Source organism: Chenopodium quinoa, unplaced genomic scaffold, assembly GCF_001683475.1.
Source record: "Chenopodium quinoa cultivar QQ74 unplaced genomic scaffold, ASM168347v1, whole genome shotgun sequence".
In the NCBI taxonomy this organism is placed as follows: domain Eukaryota; kingdom Viridiplantae; phylum Streptophyta; class Magnoliopsida; order Caryophyllales; family Amaranthaceae; genus Chenopodium; species Chenopodium quinoa.
In genome coordinates, this window is record NW_018742879.1 from 3,466,744 (window position 1) to 3,490,704 (window position 23,961).

The 23,961-nt window shown below is 37.5% G+C and overlaps 1 protein-coding gene and 1 pseudogene across 1 annotated transcript; both read left to right on the top strand.

Annotated features, from left to right (window-relative positions):
- The first annotated feature begins 231 nt into the window (after positions 1–231).
- Positions 232–11,742, top strand: LOC110726533 (DDT domain-containing protein DDR4-like). The gene is made up of 12 exons (XM_021906014.1): positions 232–1,441; positions 1,543–1,653; positions 4,455–4,541; positions 4,643–4,680; positions 4,759–4,840; positions 5,239–5,345; positions 5,490–5,658; positions 8,720–8,812; positions 8,999–9,119; positions 9,969–10,011; positions 10,120–10,299; positions 10,387–11,742. The coding sequence occupies exons 1-12, from the start codon at positions 815–817 to the stop codon at positions 11,126–11,128; spliced, it is 2,400 nt and encodes a 799-aa protein (XP_021761706.1). The 5' UTR covers positions 232–814; the 3' UTR covers positions 11,129–11,742.
- Positions 11,743–12,500: 758 nt separating this feature from the next.
- Positions 12,501–14,748, top strand: LOC110726580 (annotated as a pseudogene).
- Positions 14,749–23,961: the final 9,213 nt, after the last annotated feature.

Genomic DNA, 23,961 nt, shown 5'->3' on the forward strand with positions numbered 1-23,961 from the left:
TAATTTTGCAATATAAAATAACTAGTAAACTTTAAATATGGTAGATTCATAGTGCGGTGGATATGGAGATGAGGTTCGATTTTTATCTTCCTCTCCATTTCATCATCCACCGTCACTTAATTGGGTGGATGTAACATGCAAGACTAGTTTCAACTAAAACTCGTTCCATTAACATCTCTATAATTAACATCATGATAACTTTATGATTCAATATTCTAATACGATGTATGAGTATTTCATATATGCATAACCAATTTTAACCATGAATGAAGAAAAAGTGTGAGAAAAAGAAAGAAAAGGAAAATCGAAGAAACAAGAAAGAAAAGAGACCGTGGAAATAAGGCAAAACCTCTCCCTCTATTTCCATGCTCCTTGTCATATGCTCCTTTGAAGACTACCTTTTTTTACCCAGTTGCCCTAATTACCCAAACCCTTCTATTTTTCCCCTTTTTTCCATAAACAAAAACTCTAGCACAAAAAATCCATAAAAATTCAGTGAACACAACAAAAAAAACCCAAAAAAACTCCAACTAAACCCCCCATTTTTAAAACTACCCAGAAAAACTGGGGTTAAGCTTAACATCAAAATTGCCAAATACCCACAAAAATTAATCCAATTTATTATTTGGGTTTCTAAATTTCTTCCATTTTTCTCCCTGTTTTCTTGATTTTTCTGGGGTTGAAGAGATTTACAGAGAAGAGTGGTATGATGTAATGAATGTTGGATTATTCATATTTTCTGGGGTTATTTTACCTTCTCTTGTATTTTTCTAAGTACCCAAAAACTTGGGCTTAATTTCATTGTATTTCTTCAATGCAAAGCTATGATCTTTTGCCAAATCCCACCTTAATTAGCCCTAACCCTCACCTTCTTGATCCTCCTGCTATGGAGGACGCCGTATCGTCCCCGATCCACCGATCTTTGGGTGAACCGGAGACTAATGGGGATATCCCAAAGCCTGAAACCAACAATCACCCCGAAGCCAAAGCCGAAACCGAAACCGAAACCGAAACCGAAACTGAAGCCGGAACTGTAACGCAAGAGGGTAGTAACCCAATTGAGGATGAAAGCAAGAAAGAGCTGGGTGGTAATGATGCTGTTAATAAGAGCAATAGCAAAAATGGAAAGAAGGATAGCAATAATAATAGTAATAATAATGTAATAGTTAGGAGAGAAAGGCCAACTCGAGCTTGCACGGCTCGGCCGGCCAAGTATGTGGACCCTCCGGTGATTGAGCGGCGGGCGAGGCCGCCGAAGAGGGAGAGAGTTGAGAAGGTGGTGGTGGAGGAGGAGGTACTGGAAGAGGAAGATGATGATTTGCCAAAGGAGCATTGTAGTAAGGTTGTAACTTCATTGGTGAATCCACCTACCCCGGAGCAAATGCCGCGGTGGCAATTGAGGTCCATGTGGGAATTGGCTTCAATACTCAATTTTCTCCATGTCAGTTAAGATATAAAAGAAATGGAATCTTGTTATTTAATTTTGGTTTCTTTGTTGTTTTTTTGAGCTTAATTGAGGTGTTTTTGTCTTGTGGATTGTAGTTGTTTAGGGCAGTTTTGAACATTAATGCTGAATTTAGTGCTGAGGAGTTGGAGTCTGCATTGCTTACTCCCAATAGTACATTGAGTGATATACATATCCCACTGTTGAAGGTTGGTCCATTGCTTTCTCATCTATTTTGAGTGTGGAAATTATTTTAGCTTTTGCTATGTTTGTTTGATGGTGGAAGTATTAGTTGTTTGCTTGTTTGATTGAAAATTTGAAACTGGTTAGTGTTTACTGACAATGCATGTGTACTTACTATGATATTTCTTACATAGAAAGGAAATTTGTGTCTATCTGAAGAGGATTGCTATACCGCAAATGTGTAATTTTGATATCGGAGGGCTGGTTATTGCCTGTATGCACTAGCTTGAATTGATATTTTAAGTCCTAGGATTCCAATGATTTAAAGTTGCGTTTGAAATTGTCATTAGTTGTATTAAATCTCTTTACCGTAGTTTGAAGGCTTTTGATGTTCAGGTCTGAGACTTCGTTGGTAATATTGTGAAAGAGATTGCTGTATGATCAGGTTGTTAATTGTGCTTTGAGACCTGAGATATACACATATTATAGCTTGTATCTATGTTCTAGTCTGTCTTTATGAGGGTAGTGTAGCAGAACTCTAGAAGCTTGTGCTAGTTATACTTTTGGTGAATGAGACCGCTAGCTGATTAGATTTTTTAATCTTGCTTTGAAACCTTAGATATACAGGAAGTGTTAGTTTGTATCTTTGTTCTAGTATGTCTTTATGAGGTAGCATAGTAGAACTCTAGAAGCTTGTATTTAGTTATATTTTGCTGCAAGGAAAAGGGTTAAGCTCATTTGCTTCACGATTGAATTAGGATGAATCCATTTTCCACCCTGGTTTGAGCCCCAACTCTCCAAGATTGTGCCGCAGATGATCATGATTCTGAAATGTCTTTGCAAAGAAATGGTGTTTAATGTGATTTATTTACTACATATTTATCTTGGTGTAGAGAGTCACAAGGGAAAATGATGTAGGCGGGATTTGATCCTAGGTCTTGGTTATCCCCCAAACTTGACCAAATAAGCTAGTTGACATCTACATGGTACTTTATGTTTGCATATGCAATTTTACTCTATGTTACTGATATCTACCATCCATTCATTCTTGTAAGTTTCTTTCAATGTATGCCATATCGCCTAGGAACCTGAAGTGGTGGGGTGGATTGGCATTTTTCTACCTTGCTCGCTCATTGACTTTGGTCAATATGATCCTTCTAATGAGCATGTGAGTGTAACAGAGCCTCCATTGTGGATTCGTAGGCACGTAGTAAGAGTATGCCTCATATTTTTAGGGTATGTAGAATCATGTGAGAGTGTAGTTGTGGTATCTTTGTTCAATTAATGTCTGAAATATTAAGCCTGTGTCGTGGACATTGGGATAGTTAGCCTACTGCCACCTTTTCTTTCTTGTTAACTTCTGTCAATTATGAGCTTATTGTAGAGTATGAGAGTAAATAGGTAATATCAGTTATATGGTGGGATGAGAACTTTGGGGGGGGGGGGGGGAGCTTTGATTTAATATATACATTGCAAAATTGAACTGTAAATTGTATTTTTTTTTTTTTTTGTATTAGGTTTCTGATTAATGAAATGATGCTGTATGTATACATTGTTTGGGCTTGCTGATGAATGTGACTGAACTCGCTAAGCTCAAAAAAGAAGAGAGGAGGATTTTGTTTATTATGACTACGTGATTATTAATTTTTTATTTAGGCTGGCAAGGTATGGTGCTCAATTTGGTGGAATTTTGTAATTGGTGAAAAGCTAAAGCTTTCGGGTATCTGTTTTTGTGCTCATGGATAAAATGTAGGGTTGTTCAAAGAAATTGAGAAATTATTCCTTTTAAGGTATTTCGGCAACACAGTACCCTTTACTAGGTTTGTAAACAAGTGTATTAATTTAAAGCTGAATATTTTTATCCTTTAGACTCTGCTTGAATATAGGAATGATCTATTGATATAGCTGAATTTTTCAACGAGTAAAGATAGGACTGAGCCATGACCTATTGGTTGGTAAGTAAGGTTGCTTGTGGGTAAAGTAGTGAACAAGAATTATACTTGGCTGGATGCCTAGTAGTTGACTTAATTTCCATGTAGAGAAACTCCATTTTTCTAAAGTAAATGTTTGAGATATAATAGGGAGAGCAGTTGGTCAGTAATTGCGTTGGATTGTGAGATAGTATATAATTAAGTGTGGGTGGTGGTTGTTTTTGTGATCTCATGGAATGATCTGTTGAAATGGTCTTTTATATGTTTATGTACCTTTTGTATTAGCATAGTAGCCCTATTCAAAAGCAGTAGCTCTTTCTGAAGTAGTTGTTTGGTTAGATGTTTCAGATTATAATCATTTGTAGCTGTTGATCTAATACATGATGTAATTATAGGAGTTGTCTTTGTGCATGGGATTTTAGTGAGAAATTCCTTTTCCGTTGGGGGCATCATAGGTTATCATCTTTTATTTTGATAATTCTATTGTTGCACAGATAAAAAAAAAAAAGGATAATTTTTTTTGTCCTTGAATACTTTGAATGTGCTGAGACGGTTGTCTAGTGAGCTTACTTAGCTTAATACATCTTGGGTCTTGAGGAAATTCTTTCTGTTTTGCTTATGTTTTTTGCATTTTGCCCTCTCATATATTGTTATTGTACTTTAGACTTTACTGGTGATGGTAAACCTTCACCTCACCTACTCGACATTGTAACCCTTTTTTTCTTGGTCTTAGCAAACCTCTTGTCTATTCTCCTAGAGTATTAGATTTAGGATTATGACCATAGTTGATTCCCGAATTGATTATTGGTTTAATGTGGTCTTATTGTGTACTGTTGTTCATTGAATTACTCTGCCTTTTCTCTAAGTGATCTAAAAATATTTCTTGATGCTGATAGGCGATTCCTCCAGTTACTCGAATGGCTTGTGGACGTGAAACTTGGGTGACCGTGCTATGCAGAAAGTTGCGAGACTGGTGGCATTGGGTAATTGTCATGCTTAGTTATTTTTTATGGACAGATATGCTGCCACATTGCCCCTTCTGATGGATTGCCTTAATCTTATTTGAATTTGTATTTGTTTGAAGGTTGCTGAAGGAGAGTTACCTATAGTTGCTAATCATGGGTGAGTGTCTGATTGCCTTTTGAGCTCTCTAGTTTTTGGTTATTATGTCTTTAATGTGCTTGCTGTGTCAATCTGTAGGGCTGAGATTGAAATGTACAAGACCCTTGATCCAGCAGTGCGTGTGATGATCCTGAAAGCCCTGTGTGACATTCGAGTAGAGGTATCACTATCATCTAATCACAAGCCTTCTTTATGCTTATATATGGAATCGACTTGCACAAACTTCATCTGATATCTATTAAAATTCATGCCCATCGTCTGGAGGATTTTGTGTTTAGCAATATTTCTCATTGTACCAAGAGGCATGTTATGACCGCTAATGTCACAATTAATTTTTGGTCAGTTTAATATTTCTCATTGTACCAAGAGGCATGTTATGACCGCTAATATCACAATTAATATTTGCTCAGTTTAGAGACAATAATCAAGAGAAGCTCACCATGGTATCTTTGGTGTGACTAAAAAATATTGTGATCTATTTGTTTGTGTTGAATTTGTGTCCGTCCAGTCCATGACCCCTATATACTTACATTTATTTGTTTTGCTTGTAATCTGCAGCAAGATGATATCAGGAGTTATATTGATAATTCGCTCAAACATGGAGCTCAGCTTTCTGCGTTTCGGAAAGAGCGAATTGGCGGTGATTCACATGGAACTTCGTTTTGGTATTACATCTGATCACTTATCCAAGTTTCTGAATGTCTTTCATGCTGCAAACTAATAAGATGATTTTGTTTATTGTCATTTGTATACGAGTACTTGTGATTTTGCACTGTTTTTAAGAAATCAAGGTTTGTGTCACTTTGCAGGTATGAAGATGATGAATTTGTTGGCCATAGGCTATATCGGGAGATCAGGAAAGTTGAAAGGAAGGTTGAGATGAAGAAGGGAAAGACTAAGGGCTCTAATGTCCTTCCTTGCACAACTTACGAGTGGGAAACAGTGGCAACTAATCTGGATGAATTCCTTGATGTTTCTGTAAGCTGTTGAAATGACTGTTTTTTGCTATATTTTCATCATTCCTTTTCTCATGAAGGATACATCCACGTTGTTTTGTTTAATACTCCTGTCACAACCAATATAGACATTGATAAATGCACCATTTTTTCTGGAAACGGTTATAGTTAATGTGCAACCCAAATAAACAATTATTTCCCACTTCACTGCAATCTTCAGAATCGCAGTTTGGTCACATCAGTACTAGTCTTTTAATGCTACGTATGAGTAAATGAGAGATAATATTATGGCCTGCATATGCTCATGTTTACCATTCCTGTGTGAATAATCTTTTGAAAGATGAACCCCCTTTTTTCATTTTCTTGTTCTTCATTTCTCCTTTTTGTTAGAACTGTGCCTTTGCTGCCCGTCTATTGGAAGAACTTTGTTTTTATTGCTTCCAGAGCTGTAGGATTTCCCACATTGCTTTCATACCTTTAAAAATATATCTTTTCATCGGTTCATTCTGCGATGAAATATAACAACTGATATAGCTAGTTGTTTCTAATTAATAGTGCTAGTTGACAGCATTAATTTCATGTTAGTATAAACTTGCTATCTTTCCTTGTACATTCTTCCTTAATCTATTGGTGTTGGAGTTTTGAGAGATGCTTAATTGTCAACGCATAGAAGGTTCAATTAGTCTAAGAAGGAAGTAGCTTCCTTTTTTTAAAAATAAAATAAAATTATATCATCATTATATTTGACCAAAATAGGGGTTGATGTGATGAAGGGAGTTAAGCAAATAGTTCAATGCTATGTGCATTGTGCAACAAATGAGTTTGCACGGACTCCTAGGCAAAATTTCCTTGTGAGTGTTGAATGGAGAGAGAAAGATGGAGTTGCATGTGATGAGGAGAGAAAGAAATAACAACTTTAAAAGGCAAGAAAAAACATTTGTTGCACATAGTGTGTACTGTGTAGCAATGGTTTTTAGTAAATTTTGCACATAATATAAAACGGAGGTAGTATTTGAAATCGGATTTATGGGTTAACTCAAAAAGGACACATGTAAAGAATCTTTAAGGAATGGAGTGAGTATGTTCAGATTGGTATGTGATGTTGCATGGATATGGTTAGTGTTAGTTTGAATTGAGATTGGGCTATACACTGTAATAATTTTCTTTATTTATAGTGTTGGGTTAATGATATTAGTCCTCATATGTCTTAAGAAAAAGAAAAAAAATCCAAAATTGTTGAAGCATACTCGTTTATTGCACCCTCCTACTGGTGGGGAGAAATGAGAGAAATATTAGAAAAAGACTCGCAGAAAAGAAATGGGTTGACGAAAGAAGTTTAGAATCTAAAGAGAGAAAGTATCTTAAAAGTGTGCCTACTTAGTGTGTGAAGTGATTTGGGTTTGATGTGAAGCTGAGCATTTCATTCTGTAGGAACCTTTGAAATACTTCAGTGTTTGTAAAATGCATCACATGTCTAAATTGTTTTAAATTCTCATCTGTTTGTTTTTGTTAGTCATGTTATGCCTTTTGTACAGTGTCAGTGCACACATTTAAGCTTATATATTCAGATACATATTGTTAATTATTTTTAAAAGCTTATGTTAATACATCGAGCTAAATCTAAAAAGATCCCAGCATGCGGATGTTTTTTCTTATGTATTTATCTAGAGGGTATCAAATTTCATTGGCATTGGAATTTATGACGATTGCAATCATGAGTACTGTTAATCTTGTTTGATTCAAGCCTTTCAATGTAGAAGATGATGTGTCTTAATAGAGTCAAATGATTTATGTGTAGGAAATTTTCTTGTTTGAAGATCCCATTGAACGACTATAGTAAATAAATAATGTTTGAAGTAAATTATTCCTGTAATCCTTTTTACTTTCTGTCCCATACAACCATACCACACTTAATCTTTTATAATTCAAAATGTCCCAAAATATATACTTCCTCCGTTCTTTTTCAATTGCAACGTTGGGGTTTTCATGTTATATAAGCTTTTTTGATTGCAACGTTAAGGAAGTATCTATGTATATATATAAGCTTGACAACATTCTTAATCCCTGGATCTGACCCAAATGCAAAGTTCATATATCGGAGGGAGTATTTGAACTTTTTGAAGATGTAACTGTTTAAATGAGCAAAGTTTCCAACGAAGAAGAAAATATGTAATTACTTTTAGCAACTAAATTACTAAAGGAAAGCGAACAAGGTATGGGAGATGAAGGAAGTAATAAGAATAAGGGAAATAAAGAAGTAGAAAGGTTTGAGCAGTAGGGCTAAGTAATGCACAGTTCTACAACTAGGTAATAAAGGTGCATTGGGTTCTAGAAACACACACCTGACTTGTACTAATAATTCTATATGTGAAGGGTTAGTGATTAAAAACAGTGGTATTAAGCTACAACCATGAGCAAACTATGCTGCTGGATTTTCCTTGTATGAGAAGATGCATATGTTAGTTAAGATGTATATTTTTGTTTAGTATGAGAGGGAAAGCAGAGAAATGTTGAATGAGAAGAAAAATAAAAACAAGAGAGAATGAAGTGTTGGGTGAGAGGACAAAATAAGGTGAAACAAATACGTCAAGCTGTAGTTTCTGATGAATATTAAGATTTCTTTCTCAATTACAAGTCATTAACTCTAACTGGTAACCTTTGATCTTCTGTAGAATGACACCTTAAGGCGTGCGCACCTACTTGATGGCATTAAATTCTTTATGGCTTCAAAGGGAGGACCCATGTGCCACGTCCTCTTAGAATTGGAGCCCTTGTATAGGATCAGCCTTCATAAGATATAATAACTACTATCTGACTATCTGTAGATTAATAATTGTTTTTTTTTTTATTACTCTGTATTTCATTGAGGAGAGATGACCTTTCAAGTTATAAACTTCTGTGAGATTGGTCTGATACAGCTGATCCTTGAGTTGTATGCTGCCTTCTTTCTGTTGGAATTTTTTTTTTTTTTTTTTTTTTGCTAGAAATTGAATTTTCATTTGATTGTAAAGTGTCACTGGATTTTGGCTGGGATTTGTCATCAAATTTTATGAAAAAGCTAATGTTCATGTGTTTGTCTGCAGGAGAAGCTCTTCTCAAGCACGAACAGAACAGAAGCTTCACTTGGAAAGAAATTAAAAAATGATATGCTTCCTGAGATTGAGAAGATTTACAGGGTAAAGCTGTTTTGAACTGTTTCTTCTTTACTAATACTTAGTTCCACAGTTGCCTCCAGCTTTGGAGATTAATTTTCACTTTCATGAGTGGAAAATTTGTACTAATTTCTTCAGAATAGCCTGATATGCTTATGTTCTCTTGCCTTGTTTGCTGCTCTCTCTCTCTCTCTCTCTCTCTCTCAACAGAGAAAAGAAAAATTGCTGAAAAAGCAGCAACGCCAAGCTCTTCTTCTGGATAATTTTGTCATGGATGGGCTTGCTGGTGGCCGCTCCCTTCGTGACAGGAAACCTGTCACTTATACATTTGGTAAGAACTTTTAAATTCTCCTGGATGCATTTGCACCTTGACGCTTTCACCTACTGTACAATAATTTATTTATAAGCCTTTTACCATTGTAATTGGTAAGGTGTACAAGAGTGCCAGGGACTTACATTACTAGTGGCTGTAAACATACAATTATTAGGATTGCCTTAATGTTATAAGAAATTGAGAAGTACAGTTATTTTCTTCATGCCCAGACACCAAATTAGTTGTTTGTTGGGACTTGGGAAGGGGAGGAGGGTGGGTGGGTTGAGAATGAGAAATATTGAAATATATACTTCGTCCGTTTCAAAAAAATAAAATAAAATTGCCATACTTAGACTAAATATGTGAGAGCTTTTTGGGCAGAGAGTTGCAATTTTTATGAAACGGGGGAAGTAACAATCTATGGAAGGTTTAAAGTTCCAGCATTTGGTTGTAGGACATGATATTGAAATCACCCTATTTTTCCCAAAGATATTGTCGTAATTTGACTGAGGATCAACTTTATATTTTTGACTATATATTTTCTTATAGTGATTTGATTAACTATTAAATTGAAATGGCCTTTGCAACCTAAGCTAAGAAAGTACAGGTTTTATACGCTCTACTATTTGTGTATGCAAACAATTTAGTTGCCCATTTTGCAAATAATGGTGTGAACAGATTTATGTTATCGAGGAGTGGTGAGGCGATTATAGTTGGCTCTAGATAGCTTGCCATTATTTCTAATAGACTCCACCTTGTTACCACTTTGTAGTAATAGAGCTTGTTATCTGATCGTGGATCTTTGATTTTATAGTTTACCTAACCTTGGTGCTTGCTATTGAGTGGTTTTATTATACTCTTATGCAGATGATTTCGATCGTTCAATTAATGAAGCTATCAAGACTACCAAGTATGGAAATTTATTTGGACATAGTCTATACATATATACTTCGTATTATATATTTATGTGCTGTCTTATCCTCACTAATTCAATCTCCTTTTGCTTCTTTGAATATAGGCGCAAACAGCCATCTCCAGAACCTGGTGTTAAAAGGGAGGTTATCAAACCTGAACCTTCCGCCAACGGTAGATGGAATGGTTCTTCACACTCCTCTCTGCATGTGTCATTTAGTCCCCCATCTCCAGCTGATTATGATGAAATGGATGTAGACCACAATTCTGAACCATTGGATCGAGGGTTAGATTCTTTACACTCTAGTTTTTCTTTTTTTATTCACTGCAATGGTAGGGTTTTCTGACAACTGTAATTTGTTGTGATATTTAGTAATCGGAGGAGACAAAGACCTCAGAGATATTCAGAGAAAGATTATGTTGAAGGAATTTCAGACAATGAGGAGGGATACTTAGATAGTGATGACGATATAGTTGGGGAAGCTGTTTATGATGAGGCATATATGCAACAGCGTAAACATAAGAAGAGAATAACTAGCAGCTCTGAAGGTGAGGGAGATGAGGAATACCAATGGAGTGAGGAAAATGGAGAAGATGAGGTGGAAGAAGAGGAAGAAGACTTGCTGAGCAATAGTGATGATAGTGACCGACCAAGAGATAGGTTTAAGAAACCTGAGGGTCGGACTCGAAGAGGAACTAAAATAAGGTCAGTTGATGACCTAGACTCGGGTTTGAGGCGTAGTAAACGGGCTACGAGGAACCGTATTGATTACCGGAAGTACGAGCTATCTGATTCTGAAACTGAGACATCCACAAAAAACAGGAAGGTAAATCATGATAGAGCTGGTTATCCGAATTACTCGACGGAAAGTCAGGACTCTGATGAGGATGATCATGAGGAAGAGCAGCTGGAAAGAGGAGTTAGTGAGTCCACTCCCATGGTTGTTGAGAAAAGTGAGAACGAGCCCTTGCCTAAGCCTGAAAGTCCAAAGCAAGTTGATCCTGACAGGATTGAAGCAAGGGGGTTTCTTGACCTTAATGAACTGGCGCCTGGTCCCGGTTTTGATGATGGACCCAGTGCATTAGTGAAGGATGATGATCAGAAAGGTGAGTGATTTCTTTTTTAAAGAGAGGGATGTCTCAGTTTTTCCTTGTCTTTATTTCCCATCTTGGGTGGTTAGTTGTATCATATACGGAAATTACGAGTTTACAGTCTAGCCCACAAAGGTCCACGAAGGATATTCAGTTCTACGTTCACTGTTGGCGGATTTTGTTCTGTGGGATACTCGAGGGATTCCTGTTGTGCAATATTACTCTGGATTTTCCACAAGGGAGCAACACAATGCGGAGGAATGGTAGATTTATTAGTCATTTATCGGAGTTGGTACATCTACAGGGTTTGAGAGAGATGGGCAAAATTGTCGAGAGTTTGTTCAGTGTACAATGGCTTAACCCAACCGGTAACCAAGTTTCCTAGATTAAGAGCCCTGTTCTTAAATTTTTGTTGACTGGGACGACGAAAGTATCTATTATGTAGTAGTATGTAGTTGGGTTGACTGGGTTGGTTGATAAATTGTCTTAAAAGGGAGCTGGGAATACCTTGTTGTAATTCGATTCTCCTCCCACTTAAGGGCTTATTCTGCTGCTTCTTTGTAACTTTATTACGATACTTGTAATTCTTTGCCCTGTTGCTCCCTTTATAACATGCACATATGCTGGAATTCCCTCACTTGCTTCGAGCTTGTTATCCTCGTCTTAACACAGGTTTTTTGGTAAACGAAATGAAGCGAGCAAGCCAGCTAATAACCTGTTGAAGACGCACTTTGTGTAATTTATTCTTTATTTGAGAGGATTAATTTTCAAGTCGGAAAATTTGAAGTTAATTTAGAACTCCAATTTTGTATGTTAGTCCCATTGTCTATGATTGAACAAGGCTTTTAAAACCATAAGGCAGAAAAAGTCTGATACGAGTAATTACCAATAACTGATATTTGCCATCTTCTACTACATATCGATTTCACTAAAATACCTTCAAAATGAAAACAACAAATCCCTAACTGTAGGGAATAGGGATGACACAAGATGACATGACCTAACGTAATAACTTGATATGAGATTGATATAAAATAATCATGTTTGGCTCATGAATTCTTGACCCCTTAATGAAATTGATACGAACTCTTTACAAAATTAGACAAGTTAGGTTTGAGTTGAATACTTCAACCCAAAACTACCCCTAAATAGGTAAAAACTGATCTCGACGAGCATAACATGTACTATATCAATATACCAAATATTAAGTGTTATAGAGTGTATTTTCAACCTATTTACATGGACATGAGTCTGTCACATAACGACTTATTTGACAACCCTAAATATGTGGCATATAAAAGTTTAAACTGCCTACACCAACATATGAGCGAGTAAAGTTTGTATCTCGAGCTTGAAAAAGTTTGAATCTTGTTGAAAACCCTATGATCCAAAACAATGGCAAAGCATGAACAAACCCCTTGCAAAGTGGGTAAACACGAGTTCAGCAATTGCATCCCTCATGTTTTTTACGTCAATTCTACGAAACTACGCACCCTATCAACTTCGCCTATATTGTCTCGCTATGCACGCCAACTGTTCGACGTATTGTCCCCTTACATTCATCTTTACATTGATGAGTTTTCCAACAAAGTTAACCTTTACAAGAATGATGATTTTACTTCTATACAAGCTTATTTAGCCGAAAACGGGTCTAAAAATGCTAAAAGACTCCGGCTACCATATCTTTTCGGCGAAAAACGTATCCTCTGCATGGATGTTGATAAAGAAATGACTGATAATTTTGATGGTATCACAGTTTGGTGGAAGTTCCGATCACGAAAAAAGACGTCGAAGAAGGGGAAATACTATGAGCTTATTTTTCATAAGAAGCATAGAGAGTTAATAACTGGGAAGTATTTGGATCATGTGATTAAGGAAGGAAAAAATATTATAGAAAAAAATAGGACAAGAAAACTTTATTTGAACAAAGTTGGACAGTCTTATAACCCTGAATCTTTATGGAATGCTGTTGAGTTTAACCATCCTGCAACTTTTGATACATTGGCTTTGGACCCTGAAAAGAAAAGGGAGATTATTGCTGATCGAAGTTTAGGGATAGTGAGTCTTTTTACTCGAGGATTGGGAAGGCGTGGAAGCGGGGTTACTTGCTTTACGGTCCTCCAGGGACCGGAAAGTCTACAATGATAGCTGCAATGGCCAACTTGTTAGAGTATGATGTGTATGATCTTGAGCTAACCGCAGTTGAGGAAGCTTTTGATTAACACGACGAGTAGGTCTATAATTGCTATTGAGGACATTGATTGCTCGGTTGATCTAACTGGTAAGAGGGAGGAGAGTTCTAAGACCGGCAGTGTTAAGAGTGCAGGAACGTTGAGTCAGGGTAGGAACAGAGGTTCCTCTGTTACTCTTTCAGGGCTGCTCAATTTTGTTGATGTGATATGTTCATCTCTTGGTGGGGAGAGGATAATAGTGTTTACTACGAATTCTGTGGCGAAGTTGGATTCAGCCTTGATAAGGGAAGGAAGGATGGACAAGCATATAAAGCTATCTTATTGTGGATTTGAAGGATTCAAAGTACTTGCCAAGAACTATTTGTTGATTGAGGAACACTCTAAGTTTGACGCGATTAAAGATCTGTTGGAAGTAACTAAAATTACACCTGCTGATGTTGGTGAGAGTTTATTGCCTAAGTTCCCTGATGATGTTGATACATGTTTGGATAATCTCATTCGGTCGAAAAGGCGAAGGTAGATCAGGATGCTAAGAAGGCAGCCTTGGAGAAAAGGAGAATGGAGAAAAAGGCTAAGGAGGAAGCAGAGGCTGCTGCTGCACAACTACAGGAAGTGAAGGAGACAACTAACACAAAGATTGAAGAAGCTTGTTAAGTTAATGGGATTTGATAGGAAAATTAGGAAGCTAGATATCACTCCACTAAGTTAAAAGTCTAAGTTAAGAGAAGATTGAAAGCAGCTAGCCACGAATTTTTTTTTTTTTTTTTTTTTTAAGTCTTTATGCTAAATAATGAGTTATCTATTTACTTTATTTATTAAATTAAAGCTAATATGGGGCACTCTTGAGCTTAGAAAAATCCCTCGTCAATTTATGTGATATATTATGATCAAAGTTTATCCATCATATTTGACTTTAAAAAGTCAAACGGCTAATAATTTGGGATGAAAAGATTATCAAGACAAAAATAATGTGAGTATCAAATATCTTTACTTAGTATCAAATATTGTTTAAAATTCTTAAATCAAATTATTCATATATAGATAATCCTAAACCTAATGAAATACGATGTGAAGTAAAAAAACCTATAAATATATAGGATTACTCTCACGCAATTTCTCCAAACAATAGTTGATTTCCATCAGTTATATTACTCTTCCATTGCTTTGCTTCACCTTAAACAACATTAAAAAAAAAAAAAAAAAAACAATTGCTTTTTTCTCAAAAAATAGTAGTAACTGAGTTTGAAGATCGATCTTGAACCAAAACATATTCTTCCCTATAATATGAACATGATGGAGTCATGTTTTCTCAATGGTAACATTATTACGTATGATAGTCATTATCAAGATCATGAACTCGTCTATCCCTACAACCTAACCATGGCGGAATGTTTAGGTAGTTTATACTTTTATGCTTCTCGTGTTGATGAGTATGATGGTGGTCACTGTAATGATGATGGTCATTATTATCAAGATCATGAACTCGTTTATCCTTACAACCTACATGTTGGTTATGATGACTATTATCAAGATCATGAACTCGTCTATCCTTACAACCAAACCATGGCGGAATGTTTAGGTAGTTTATATTTCGATGTTTCTGGTGCTGATGAATATAATGACGATGGTCATTATTATCAAGATCATGAACTCGTCTATCCTTACAACCTACATGTTGGTTATGATGACTATTATCAAGATCATGAACTCGTCTATCCTTACAATCAAACCATGGCAGGTAGTTTATATTTTGATGTTTCTCGTGTTGATGATGATTACTACAATGATCAACATAAAGAAGTCGTAAAGAAAGAGGAAGAACAAAAGGGTAAGGTGGTTAATAAAAGTGGTGGCCTAGAAATTCAAGAAATATCGTGTAATGACGTCGACGGAGATGAAGATGAAGATGATGAAGAGTTTTGGTATGGATGCAAGATTCACAAGTTTAAAAGAGGAAAAACCAGATCATCAATGATGGAAAAAAAGATAAAGAAATGGTGCTCTAAACTCTAGAGGAAAACCTAATAATTAACTAGAGAAATTAGAAACCCTTGCAATTAAACGCATAGTACGTACATACTATTACAAGATTTACAAATAGCAATGTCATAAGAACTCGCATAAAAGTACTAGATTTTTAACACATATACTTAAAGTGATGTTAGAAAAATTGTGTTCAATGATGCTTCAATCAAAAGTTACATTTAAGTATTTGAATTAGATCCGTTGAGTTTTACGAAGTAGACTTTAATTCCGTTATAAAAGTATGAATTTTTTTCAACTTTTAAACCACAATGGACTCAAATTCTGGCAAAAAAGTACCAGTATAAAAAGTTATGATTGAAATAAAAAAATAATAATAAAAAAAAAAGAAATATAACCGTAAAAAGTTATTATTACTAGTAAGCACAAAAATATTACTTTTTTTTTTTTTTTTTTTTTTGGCGGCAATAGTACCAATTCTTAAATGAATCTGTTTCACTAATTTATTGTGAACCACTAACATTAGAGACACAATGGTTGTTTTCTTAATTAAAAAAAAAAGTTACTACATTTAAATAAAGGTTGTTTTGTTGAAATAAAAGTCATTGTGGTATTATAAATTAAAGGCTATAAGAGAGGGTTTTTTTTTTTTTTTTAATGAAATTTTTTATATACGGGCCAATATGAATGATGAAGGTCGCTATATTAAAATTAGGGTCACTATGTTCAATATAACGCCAGTTACGTGCGAATTAACGTCAGGTCCACGCAAATTTTTTTCATGGCAGTAGTGTTTTGTACTTTGTATTATTATTACTTGTACTTCATTATTATTATTATTATTATTATTATTATTATTATATCTCAAAAACAGACAAACTTATATTTTTCGCTCTCTCGAAATAACGAGCCTTTTCTCTCTACCATCGTAGGGTTTTGTTGTCGTGCTCCGACGGCCGCTTGGGGGTGTTTGTTCTCTGTTTGTACTCTGTTTTGACTGCCATGGCTGACGAAATAGCTGCGAGATATGCGAATTTACGAATTGAAGAGGATGAAGGTGGCATTATTAACCTTGGTGCAATCAATTCGTCGATTGAGACAGATAAATTTCACCTAATGCTGATCGGAAGGATTGTTACTGATAGACCATATAACGTTGATGCGTAAAGGACCACAATGACCAAAGTCTGGGCGTTAACAGACAAAGTCGTGATTAGGGTTTTGGCCCCAAACCTCTATGCTTTTCAGTTCTTTTACTGGAGGGATAAGGAGAAGGTTTTGCGGGGCCGTCCGTGGTGTTTTGACAACATGTTAATTGTAATGAAGGAGGTGGAGGGTAATGAGCAACCTTAACAAGTGTCTCTTTATCACTCCCCTTTTTGGGTTCGTGTGAAGCATCTCCCATTTAATTGTAGGTCTGATGAGGATGTGAAGGAATTGGTGGCAAATTAGGGGGAAGTGCTTGAGTTTGAAGAAGATATTTTGGGGCTTGATCGATTCCGGCAAGTTCGAGTAATGATCGATGTGACCAAGCCTCTTCGCAGGTTCCAGCGTATTCTTGATAAGAGTGGGAATGAAGTTATTGTTGAATTTAATTTGCCTATAAAAGGCTCCCTTTCTTTTGTTTTGTGTGCGGTATTATTGGGCACTCGGAACGTGACTGCTGTGTGGTGTCCGAGGATTCTAAGAAGAACAGGCTTGGTTAGGGGAGGTGGCTCAGAGCGTCACCGAGAAAGGGAAAACTTAAAAAAGTGGAGGAAGTGGAGGTTGTCCTGTCTTCATGCAAACAGCTCTTCGTGACAAAGGAGGCGCAATCTAGCTCTGACTTAGAAAAGGAGAGTGATGATATTTTGAAGGAGTTGGAGGGTGCGCCCCAGTTGGGAATTATGATGGATCGTGTGGGAGAGAAGGGGGCTGAGGATGAGGGTTCGAATGTGCTATGTACTAATGAGAGTCAAAAGGGTGAGAATAAAGAGGTGGAGAAGCAGGGGAAAAAAGTGTAGGTTTGATGCTTTTGAAGGAGAGAGGTGCGTGTGGGGTAAGAGATAATGGGGTAAATAATACTTCTGTTATTTGGAGTGAGGTGGGGGGACAAGTGGAATAATGGGATGTAGGGACTTATTGGGGGATTTGTTATTGGGTGTGGGGTTAATGAGGGTAAAGACGGGGGCAAGAAGAAAGTGAGGAAAAGGGTGGGGAAAGAAAAAGACTCCACTATTAGTAGTATGGAAACTGATATTGATGGTGATCTTGGTAAGAGGGTGGCTGGTAGGGTTGATGGTGTGGAACTTGGGGGTAATGAAAAGAAGAAAATGATTTGCATGACCGATAGTGATGGATTGCGGGTGGTGGAGGCTGTTATTGAGCAGCCCCGCCGAGCTCAATGAGTATCCTAAGCCTTAACTGTAGAGGTCTGGGCAACTCTTCTGCAGTTAATAATCTTCAGAATTTGGTCCGGAGAGAGGCCCCGTCTCCTTTGTTTCTGATGGAGATGAAATTGAGTAGTGGTGAGATGTTGAAAATTCGGTCTAAGTTAGTAGGGTATGAAGGGATTGCAGTGGATAGTAGTGGTAGGTCTGGGGGTTGGCTTTATTCTGGCTCAAGGAGTTGGAGATTGACTTATGTTCCATGCCGATTCACCATATTGATGTTGTTGTGAGGAAAGGGTTGGGCTCTAGGGCGTGGCGTCTTACGGGTTTTTATAGATGGCCAGAGGTTCATAATAGGCATCTTTCATGGAAGTTGCTCTCTGAATTGGCGAATGGTGATGTGGGTGAGTAGGTTTGCATTGGGGATTTTAATGAAATTCTATTAGAGGGGGGAAGAAAGGTGGAAGGGATAGAGCGGTTTGGCAAATGGAAAACTTTAAAGGGTGGTCGATCTTTGCAATTTGTGTGAGGTCCCTTTCTCGGGATATGAATTTACTTATGACAATGGGCAAAGTGATAATGATAATATTCAGTGTCGTCTTGATAGGGCACTTGCAATGCAGAGTTGGCTAGACTTGTTTCCGAAGGCTAAGTTAGTGCATTTGGAACGTGAATGGTCGGATCATGCCCCTATTAAACTTATGCTTGATGAAGGTGTAGATTTAGAGAGTAAGAGGAAGGACAAAATTTTTAGATTCGAGCAAATATGGACGAAAGATGAAGGTTGTGAGGGGGTTGTTCAAGATGCTTGGTTGGTGGGGAGAGCGACTTTAGAGGGTAAGCTTACGGTGTGTGCTGAGCTGCTACAATCGTGGAGTGATAAAACCTTAGGGAAGATTTTCAAGGAGATTAGAAAAATGAGAAGAAGGCTGGGAAGTTTGAACAAGGAAGGAAGGTCAGCAGCCCGTGTCAAAGAAAGGAGGAGAGTAGTCAAGGAAATTTCGGACCTAATTCATTATGAAGAGCTATGTTGGAGACAAAGGTCAAGAAATTTATGGCTACAGGCTGGGGACCACAATTCTTCTTATTTTCATAGAAAAGCTTTGTAGAGAAGAACAAAAAATCACATTTCGCACCTTATAGATGAAGATGGGGTACGTTATGCTGATCGGGAGGGCATGAATAAGGTTGCGGTGAGCTACTTTGAGAAGTTGTTTACCACGTCAAGTCCTTCGAATTATGATGCAGCGTTGGTTGGCATTAAAAGGAGGGTTACGGAGGATATGAACGCAAATCTTTGTGCTCTGTAATCGGCGGAGGAGGTGTTTGTAGCCTTGAAGCAAATGCACCCTCTCAAGGCCCCTAGTCCCGATGGTATGTGTCCCTTATTTTTCCAAACTTATTGGCATATTGTTGGTTTAGCTGTGACTTCCCTAGTGCTTAGTGTGCTTAATGGTGAGATGATCCCGGAGAATATTAATAAGACTTTCATTGTGTTAATCCCGAAAAAGAAAGAACCGGATAAAATTACAGAGTTTAGACTGATTAGTTAATGCAATGTTGTGTACAAACTTATTACAAAAGTGCTAGCTAATCGGTTAAAGTTGTTCCTTTCTGATATTACTTCAGTAAACCAGAGTGCGCTTATTCCTGGGAGATTGATTACTGAACATCCTGGTTGCTTTTGAGCTTTTTCGTTATATGAAAAATTCGTCCAGTGAGTGTGGTTCGTTGGCTCTGAAGCTCGATATGGAGAAAGCTTATGACAAGGTGGAGTGGGGTTTCCTGGAAGCTGTTATGATAAGATGGGGTTTGCAGAATAGTGGGTTAACAAAGTGATGCATTGTGTGTCATCAGTTTCTTTCTCTGTCCTTATAAATAGGGCACCTTCAAGGGAGTTTACTCGATCCGTCTCGGGGTTTACGGCAAGGTGATCCTCTATCTCCGTATTTGTTTATTTTGTGTGCTGAGGCTTTGTCAGGGTTGATTAATAAAGTAGTGGAGAGTAATCGGTTGCATGGTATAAGAGTAGCTTCGTCAGCTCCTTCCGTGTCTCATTTATTTTTTACCGATGATAGTAATATCTTTTCAAGGGCGAATGTGGATGAAGTTAATACGATTAAAGATGTCCTTAGGGTGTATGAGGAGGCCTCGAGTCAGATGGTGAACCTTGGAAAGACTACAATGTCGTTTAGTAGAGGTGTAGAGGAGGGTAGGCAGAGAGAGCTATCAGATTTAGTGGGAGTGTCTATGGTAGATATACATGATAAATATTTGGGGTTGCCGACTGTTGTGGGAAGGTCAAAGAGGGTTCTGACGAAGGGTGTAAGGGAGAAGTTGTGGAAGAGACTTCAAGGTTGGAAAGGGGGAATTCTTTCTAAGGCGGGTCGGGAGGTATTGATTAAGGCAGTGGCCCAATCTATCCCTACTTATGCGATGAGTGTGTTCAAATTTCCCTCCTCCTTTTGTGATGAGTTGTGTTCGATGGTGGCTAATTTTTAGTGGGGACAGAAAAAGGGTGAGCGAAAGATTCATTGGATAGCTTGGAATAAGCTATATAAGCCAAAGGCAAAGGGAGGGTTGGGGTTTCGGGATTTCAAATATTTTAATGCAGCCCTTCTAGGTAAGCAGGCTTGGTGCCTTTTGCAAGTTCCAGACAGCTTGGTTGCGAGAATTTTTAAAGCTCGATATTACCCTAATGGCGATTTCCTTAATTCGGAGTTAGGGATCGGAGTGTGCCGAGCTATACTTGGAGGGGGATTTGGGGGTGAAATGGGTGGTGAAGTGTGGTTTGCGTTGGCGAGTTGGGGATGGGCTGAACATTTCCGTATGGAAGAGTCCCTGGATTCCAGGAACTCAAACTAGAATGGTAATATCACCGAGAGGAAATTGGCCAGAGGACTTGCGGGTTTGTGGTTTAATTCACCTCACTTCGGCTTCCTGGAATGTGCCCCTAATTAATGCTATATTTCTTCCCTTTGAGAAAGATCGTATTTTAAGTATTTCGATCAGCTTTCGACTTCCAGATGATTTGGCGTGTTGGAATTTACATAAGAGCGGTGATTATACGGTAAAGTCGGCTTATCATGCTATTTTTTGGGATTCGATGGACGAAGGAGCTGCTACCTCTTCTTCTCAGTCGACCATATGGAGCAAGATTTGACATGTCAATATTTTGCCTCAAATTAAATTGTTTTTTTGGAGAGCTTGTTACGGAGCTCTTCCTACGTCGACGGGTTTGAGTAAAAAACTACCGGGGAGGAATCATATCTGCACACTATGCGAAGTTGATGAAGAATTGGAGCTACATTGTTTGCGTGATTGTGTTATTGCTAGGCTCATTTGGGAAGAGAGCGGTTTTGATTGTGATATGAGGGGAATGTTCTATAGCTTTGGTGATTTTGCACTTACTTGCTTAGAGAGGCTGCCCAGTAAAGATCATGGTCTTTTTATGGCGATGTGTTGGTCAATTTGGACTGCCTAAAACAAGTGGTTGTTCGCAGGTAAGGCTTGTGATGCAAAGGATTCAGTGGAGTATGTGATGAAACTAATGGCTGAGCTGAAAACGGAGGAGCAGAGTACTAAGTAAGGGGTAGAACACGCCATAGATGAAGGCCGCCACGCGAGAATTGGGTGAAACTAAATGTTAAAGGTGGAGCTGCTGAGGATAGAGGTGCTTCGGTAGGGGCTGTTGTTCGTGACTACAATGGGGAGGCTAAACTGGCGATGGCTTGGAGGTTGGAGGATCGTTGGCCACCTGATGTGGCTGAGGCTATGGCGGTACTGTTGGGACTCAAGGCTGCAACTGAGTTCGGGTATCGTCGTGTTTTGGTGGAGAGTGATTGCCTGAGCTTAATCAACGCAATCTCATCACGTGAAAGAGGGAATAGCTCCCTGTACATTGTCTTAGATGATATTTTTTATGTTGCTAGTTCTTTTGTTGATGTTTCTTGGAATTTTGTTCATAGAGATGGGAATAAAGTGGCTCATGAGCTTGCTCATTGTATGCCGTGGGGTGCGGGTAGGTATGTTTGGTTGTCGGACTTTCCGATTAGCATTGTACCTTTGTTGGAGTTTGACATTTCTATGAATGAAAGCTAGTTCCCCTCTAGGGTTTTGTTTTAAAAAAAAAAAAAAAAAAGTCATACAACCAACACAAAATTAGTAGGAAGCCGAGATACAATCTGGGCCCCCACTCCTCTAGCTATAGCAAAACCTATCTTAGTAAAAATATGAGTCAGCAGCATGCGCCCCAATGTCCTGAGTCGTCGAGAACTTTTGAATCCGCTTCAACAACGCAACAACCTCTTTCTCTAATTCCCCAAGTGAAGAAAAAGAGAAGGGGAGGAAACCATATCCAATTGACTGACAACTAGATTCGTACTTAACCTGCTTGCGATGTGCTGCATCAGACACAACCCGTCTAGGAACGAAGTCAAATAGCCCAGACCGTGTCAAAGGAGAAGACTCTGTCAAGTCAACACATACATCGCGACCACAATCCCAGGAATAAAGTAACACATCTGCAGGTCTGAGGGCCACGTCGTTCCCTCTAGACAACCCAATGTCAACCTCCTTCCTTGCTAAAATCCTAGATCGATAACAAACATCAACAAGAGGGTATCTCGAACAATATTATGCCAATGTTTAATGCCCACGATACCAGCACACGACACGCGTGATCACCGAAAATATCCCCAGTAAAAACCCTTGATCAAGTAGAGCACAACGCCGTGATAGAGAACAATGGAACACCCAACCGATAGCTAGCACAATACACATTGGTAATTCTTAGCGTTCATCGTCGGATTATTATTATTGTTGTTGTTGTTGTTAATTTCACAAATTCTCCAAAAAAGGTGGGTGTACATTAATTTATTGTAAGACGGGTTAAAGTTATCTTTAATATTTAAAGTTACTCTTTATACTACGGAGTATTAAAGTTATTATCGCCGGAGTGCAGAGGTTGTTCCCATCATTGAAGTCCGAGTGTGGGACTGAGCCTTCCGAATGAGAAAGACAATAAAGTGCTTTGTTTATTTCTAATAATAAATTTTATCTTACAAAAAACTTATAATGTATTAGATTAATCATATTAGTCTTTATACTACGTAGTATGTAATAATGAATCTATAAGAAAGTTATCCTTTAAGGGTTAAAGATACCATAAAAATAGTTAAAGTTATCTTCAAATTAACCGTCTGAAATTATCGTACACTCGCCTTAGGCCCTATTCACTTCACCTTAAAAAAATAATATTCAGTAAAAATCGGTAAACTTAGGCCCTGTTCACTTCACCTTAAAAAAATAATATTAATTAAAAATAATTTCAATTCAGTAAAAATAAGTTCAGTTCAGTAAAAATAATTTCAGTTCGGTAAAATTCAGTAACTTTAAATAAGAACTATAATAGAAAATTAGTAAATATAATTTCAGTTCAGCAAAATAATTTTTGCTCAGTAAAATTAATTTCATTTCAGTAAAAATAATTTAAGTTCAACAAAAATAATTTAAATTCAGCAAAAATAATTTCAGTTCAGTATAAATATAAGTTCAATTCAGTAAAAATAAGGTGAAGCGAACAAGGCCTTACAGAAGAAATATAATAGAAAATCAGTAAAAATAATTTAAGTTCAACAAAAATAATTTCAGTTCAGCAAAAATAAGGTGAAGTGAACGAGGCCTTACATAAGACCTATTATATTAATGTTTAATTACAATAAAGTGATATTATTGTAAGGCCTCGTTCACTTCACCTTATTTTTGCTGAACTGAAATTATTTTTATTGAACTGAAATTATATTTGCTGAACTTAAATTATTATTACTGAACTGAAATTATTTTTAATGAACTGAAATTATTTTTACTGATTCTCTGTTATATTTCTTCTTTAATGTTACTGATTTTTACTGAACTCAAATTATTTTTACTGAACTGAACTTATTTTTGTGAAACTGAAATTATTTTTACAAAATATTTTTTTTTTTAAGGTGAATTGAATAGGGCCTAAGACATAAAAAAATTATTTCCTACAACTAGAGGTGTCCACCGTGCGAGTCGTGCGAGCTGGGTTAGGGTTAGGTGGGTCGCGGGTTGGGGTTTCATGACACACGACACGACACATGCATGTAGGGTAGGGTGGGTCGGGTCGTGGGTTGGGTCAGAGAAGTTGGACACACCAGGGTTAGGTTCGTGGGTTAGACGGGTCGTGGGTGGGTCGAGTTGGGTTCGTGGGTTAGGGTAGGTCGAGGTGGGTTAGTGGGTTAGGGTGGGTCGAAGGGTGGGTTAGGGTGGGTTGAAGGGTAGGTTAGT